General features: G+C 37.8%; 1 protein-coding gene across 1 annotated transcript; it reads left to right on the top strand.

The window, feature by feature from the left end:
- Positions 1–877: 877 nt before the first annotated feature.
- Positions 878–3,724, top strand: LOC143465294 (uncharacterized). The gene is made up of 4 exons (XM_076963515.1): positions 878–1,026; positions 1,712–1,885; positions 2,065–2,259; positions 3,014–3,724. Exons 1-4 carry the CDS (start codon positions 969–971, stop codon positions 3,358–3,360), a joined length of 774 nt encoding a protein of 257 aa, XP_076819630.1. The 5' UTR covers positions 878–968; the 3' UTR covers positions 3,361–3,724.
- The last annotated feature ends 2,276 nt before the right edge of the window (positions 3,725–6,000 follow it).

Below are 6,000 nucleotides of genomic sequence, written 5' to 3'. Positions count from 1 at the left end.
TGTTTGCATTTCCTTCTGCAAAAACCATTTGAATGTGAAAGCCCTTATCACCTGCAAAATTAACACTGACTTTTCCTGCCTATGATTTTTATGAAAAAATAAAGTCGAATAAAGACTTCTTGAAGAAAGTATTGTCTACAGAAAAGTATTATTGGACGATTATGTAAATTTACAAATGTTTGAACATTGTTTTTTTTTCCTAGTAAAATGCATTATTTTAGCTTTTCTTGGTGTCTTACTACTTTAGTTTTCCCTGACGATACGAATCCAAAATAGTTTCCTACTCCCAGTAAAATATCAACTACATTTATCTAATAAGGCTCGTTGTTCTGAAGCGTCCCGGTTTTCAATCACAAAAATATGGTATGCCTATACTTAAGGAAGGAAGTGTGCAATGTATAGAGTTGTTAATACACGTCAGTTAGAGCTTGGAAAGCATTTCTTCATTCAAAGTTTACACCTTCTACGCTTCCGTAGGGCGATCGATTCGTTTTATTTGTGGATAGCGCCAACGGTTCCGTCATTTCCGTAGTTCGTGATTCTTCAATTCAAGTTCAAAAACAAACAAATAAGCACTTTCATTGAAAACAATACGTGGTTTGTAAATAGGTGACGTAGCGGAGTTGTAACAGGAAATTTTCCGTGTGTGAAAAGAACTTTGAAGCATTGGGCTGAAAGCATTCAGGCGTAAATCGTTGTCGAGGCAGGTGAAATGCATGGCCATCTGATATCAAAGGAAACCGGTCTTTTACGGTATTCATGTAGGAGATATACTGTACCGGCAGATAGCAGATACAATTTATACAGTGCTTAGCTTCTGTTAAGTGAAATAAGACGAGTTTAAGAACTTTGTAAACGTTTTTTTTGTGATAGGTTTATAATAGGTTCCTGATAAATGTTTGACTAGTGTCCCAGACTATAGCCTATATGTTTACATACTTTTTTCCTAAAGTTATCCTACCAACGAAATGAGTAAACGCTGTACTGCTGTACTGATGCTGATTTTCATTATGTCCTTGTCTTCAAGTAAGTAAATCAAAGAAGCTACTTCAATGAAACGTTGGTAGCACGGTAACAGAATGCTTACAATGTAAAACACGAAAGACCACATTTGCTTTCTGTCAATATTTGTTTTGAACTGTTACTTATGTTAGCGCCAATGATGATCTAACGGCACAGCAATGTCTACGGTACAGTGTCGAGGCAGAACGAAAGGTGACACTCCGGTTTGAGGGGATATTTTTCAAAAACTAAACAAAACGATACCCCAGTAAGTGAATAAATTTTTAACCCGAAAAGAACCTGAACCTTTGCAGATAAACAATAATAAATATAAATAAAACTTTAAATAATAAATAAGGATTCTTCTGTTTTGGTTTTAATGCTTGTTCCGCGTATGAATCGTAACTTCCAACTTAATCAGACCCAAGTCAAGCCTTTCTCGCTATGACAATTAGCTAAGTACGAAAACGACGTGACGTCACTTTTACAAAATAATCAGTAATCACCAAATAGCGGAGAGAACAGACTACGACCGACGTCATCATAAAAAGTCAACTACTTTAAAACATGTGCTAGATTAGGCACGTAGACAAAGTTGTATTATGACATTGCAGGTTAAATGAATTAGCTGATTTGCATTGCTATTGCATTGGATGAAAAGTTACTTAAATGTTCCATATGGTGTCAATAAATTTGAAACTTCTTTAAGATTTCGCATCTTCTGTTCCATACGACCAATACACTTCACACCCATCGTATACTTCGTACGAGGATTCTAGCTACGACACTGATACCGGTGGAAGTGGAACATCAGACAGTGGTTATTATACTGATGATGAAGATGTTGAGTATGTTTTACCTGAAACAGGCGATTACGTCGATGGTAAGTAGTTTCAAGAGCAGACCGTTCATTGTCACATTTTTGTGCGCTGATATGTGTGCGCTAGAGTCATATGCAACCCCCCTTCTTTGCAGTCAGTCCATGTAGGACGAGTAGGTCACGTGGTTCTTCCGTATAATTATTAAATACTTTCAATTTTCATAACGACAATATTTTTGTAGGCTACGAAGCTGTGCTGAAGAATAACGAAAAAGTTAAAAACAGCGTGCCGGAATCAAATTGGTTTTCTTGCGACAACAACAAACTGTGGCTGACTCTGGACAAGAAATGTGACGGCATCCGTGACTGCTTTAACTGTTCAGATGAAAATAATTGTACGCATGCGACTGACAGCCAGTTCTTCTTTTGCTATGAAGGTAAGTTGTACCTTAGCAGTAGCCTATACATAAAAACGACCCTCAAAATGTTTTTCCACTTTCCGAATAAACTAAGAAGTATAGCTGTACAATTATTGATACTGCAATCAAAGGTGGGCAGTCGGTACTTTGGAAGTACCATCGGTACCGGTACTTAGCAAAAAATCCTCCAACAGTTCCGGTATTCGGTACTATTGTAAAAAAGTAGTTCGGTACTTTTTCGGTATCTTTACTTTTTGAGTAAAATATGCTGCTGCAAATGCAATGTTTGTCGCTATTATCCCGCCGGTAAAGATTGTTCCAGGTCAAAACATACGTAGTTGCTTGCAATGTTACTTGACATTTATAGGTTAAAAAAGATTAACAGATGTTATTAAGGTTTATCAACATGTATTTTTGAAAACATACTTGTTCAAATTTTGAAATAATCACGTGAAAATTATTGAGTACCCGGACCGACTGAAATTTCTTGAAAAAAGAAATTCGGTAACCTACTATAGTACCGCGGTTCTGCCCAAATTTGACTGCAATTATACCAAATATTAAAACATTATGACTTTCTTATAACACGGTGGAGTAATTCTGCTTTTTCCAGTAATAAAATAAGAGCATGTTTTGAATTTCAGACGTTACATTGCGGTATACTCTAGAATCTAGATTGGACGTTGTTTAAAGATTAATGGCTGACATGATACAAGTAAAACTAGAAAAAAAAAACAAAAAATGTCTAAATAAACTGTATATTGCTTTACAGACGCCAAAGACACAGACACCAAAGGTAATGCCACTTACTCATTTAACGACCCTTATTGTATACCAAAGCACCAATTTTGCAACGGCGAGAAAGATTGTTTTTCGGGCGCTGACGAAAAACAGATTGGTTATGGATTTAAGTGTGTGGTAAAAGGATCACAAAAAACTTGTCTTCTTGCCTTCGGCACAGGGCAGCTCTGCTTTAACAAAACCACAGCTTGTAGGGCAGAGATCGTTTCACAGTCAGTAAATTGCACCACTAGTGGTACCGTGCGTTTATCGTCGTCCAAGCCTTCTCTCTTAATCTTGCTCGTCATTTTACTACTCACTCTGTTTCTGTTTCATTAAACCAATTTGATCATTCCTCTTTTTGGGTTAGTCTCAGTGGCTGTTTTAGTATTTTCTGTACAATGGCACCTCATATTTGCTTGTCTAATTGGTATATATTTTTAAACAAATTTTTCCCGCTTTCCTGTCTACAGTTCCGATACTATAAAAGTTATATTATGACACAGGTCTCATCTTTTGATTTGTGAACGAAAGTCTTGAAATACCTGTATATACATTTACGCCAATACACTTTATAGAATGTGACTAAACGATTGTATTCACTGCGCTTTTTTGGTGATTTCTTTTTTGAAAACATTAGTTTTCAACACAACTAGACAGACGTGGATTTTCCCGCAAATTTCAGTAAACTATGCTGCTGAAACCCTGTTTGTTGTAATTGTTACGTCACAATGCAAAGACATGTTAATTTTAGCAAGACGCGTCAGGGTTCTGCACCAGCACTTTGAGAAAGGTTTTTAATCTGCTCCAACAGCGGGGCCTGGTGAGCCTAGGCCTGCTGCTCCCTCCAAGTTAAATAACCAATCGTGTTGAAAAATGGTAGGTCTACAGCAAAACTCGAGTCTCGAATTTTAAGCATTTCATTTTTAAAACTTTAACTTTACAATTTTGATCTTAGAAACAAGGTATACCTTAACCTAAAGCGGTTTAACTTACTTCTGGCCGGAATTACAGACCGCAGACAAAAATTTGCCCTCAATGGAATGGAATTCTTGAACTTAAAGTTGTCAAAGGAATACTTCCATTCCATTGTAACAACCGCTACTGCTCCAAAAGGCATCGCTAATGCCAAGTCTTCGCCATTCAATAGTATATAAGCAACTAAAGCTTTATAGAATTATTGACGTGCGAGATGGCCACCTGCGTCCATATCCTCTGGCATGAATGGTGCAGCTGTTGAATATTAGCATGAAAACATCCAAGTTTAAGAATCCGAGCATTGTGGTTGAGGCATGTACACGATACAGCAAGCTAAATGTCAATCAATTGTTTGGTATAATCATATAATCAAGCATTTACTTTGAGCGCTGAATTTAGGTTTCACTTTTAAAAGCCAACTAGATTGAATCTTCATGTGATACTCTACACACTTAAAATAAAATGCCAAGAAGTTGTGCTGCATTTGGGTTTGGTGGCCATGCTGACGCTGATAACTTTTTTACATTCGCATATAAGTCTTTAATCCACGTTTTTGCCCGTATTTTTGTGGAAATTATGGTCATAACTGCTAATATGTTTGCGACCACCCTGCATCAGCACTAATTGCCCTCCCTCACATTGAAGACGAAAAATAAAATGAATGAATATGGATGTGCCAAGGTCTTCGCTATCGTCGGTACCCAACTATAAGGAGCCAAGCTAGGCGCAATAAGTGGGTAAAGGCATGCAAAATAAGAAAATGTTGGTTCGGTCGGTGCTGGAAGCTTGAAAGGAAGAGTAGGCCTATATTTAAAGAAGGCAAAGAATAGTTGAAAACTTCTCATGCCCCAAAACAGATTCCAGCCAAATCACCCTAACCTACGCTGCCATTTGCCTTAATCATTTCCTTTGCCAGAAACTTACAATCATTGTAGGCATTTCGAGTAGGCTATCGCATTCATGCCCAGGGCCACGACAGCGAAAGAAGCAGCTGAATTGCTCTAAGAGCTTATTTAAGCCAAAATCAAAATCCGCTTGTTTTATGCAGCTGTAGTCAAATATACACCAGTAAGATCGTTTGTTTTCATCTGGAAATCGGTCTTTCAAATGAGTACAGGGACTTTCAATAAATCTGACTACTGGGGCCTTTTCCTCCATAGATAATGTTAATCTATATTAATCAAATCTTGGACAGTTGCACACCCGTGTTTGTGTTCTGCTTGTGCCTTCCATAGGAGTGATAAATCTGCAAGTTTTGTTTGGAATATCATTTCGGACAAACAATGCAGCTTTAAGTTGCATTGATTCCAGTTTTGCAATGCAGAAAAGCGACGCTGGATCACGAGTTCCTTTTTCTTTGTGGTGTTCAAGAAGTTTGTCATAGTTGGACTAGTGTCTGTATAGCAAAATGACGAGACAGCCAACTTACTTCATGGATGGCTTCGAAAGAGATTAGGTTATGACCAGCTGCCTGAGCAAAGGAAAGCAAGCCTAGCTTCTTTACTAAGGATCTGCTGAATATAGTATAAACGGTTCTTACCAATGTTTCAATGTCTTCAATAAGGGATACTTTTGACCGTACATCGTCGATTCCCATGTCATCTCGGTGAGCTACGCATTGCTGTTCAACCAAATGCGATACGGAATTATGCAATAATTTTACTACAAACATCACTTGTAAACAGGACGTTCTGTTTATGATCTGGGCTGAGTTTGTCGTTTTGGGCTGCGTAAAAGCGCTGTATGAAATTAAGGGAAGCAGTTTGCTTCGTACCAATATACACGTAGCATCGAATGCTGAATGTATTTTTAAAGCGGGTCGCTTCTTTATGAGGTTTTCTATCGGTTGGGACCAGCCTATGGTAGGGTCGTAATTTCCTATTTTTGTTTCTAATATTTGGAGGTGGGAGTTTGTCCAATGTATTAGCGGCAGCTGCGTCGTTGTATTTGGTTTGATTTCTGGGGTAAGACCTTTGGTTTTTGAGATATTCATTGCAATGG

This window comes from Clavelina lepadiformis, chromosome 7, assembly GCF_947623445.1.
Source record: "Clavelina lepadiformis chromosome 7, kaClaLepa1.1, whole genome shotgun sequence".
In the NCBI taxonomy this organism is placed as follows: Eukaryota; Metazoa; Chordata; class Ascidiacea; order Aplousobranchia; family Clavelinidae; genus Clavelina; species Clavelina lepadiformis.
This window is presented reverse-complemented; position numbering and strand designations above follow the sequence as displayed.

Coding starts and splice junctions, on each gene's coding strand:
- LOC143465294 (XM_076963515.1), top strand. CDS start 969: ATGAGTAAACGCTGTACTGCTGTACTGATGCTGATTTTCATTATGTCC. Junction 1,027..1,711: donor CATTATGTCCTTGTCTTCAA/GTAAGTAAATCA, acceptor AACTTCTTTAAG/ATTTCGCATCTTCTGTTCCA. Junction 1,886..2,064: donor AACAGGCGATTACGTCGATG/GTAAGTAGTTTC, acceptor ATATTTTTGTAG/GCTACGAAGCTGTGCTGAAG.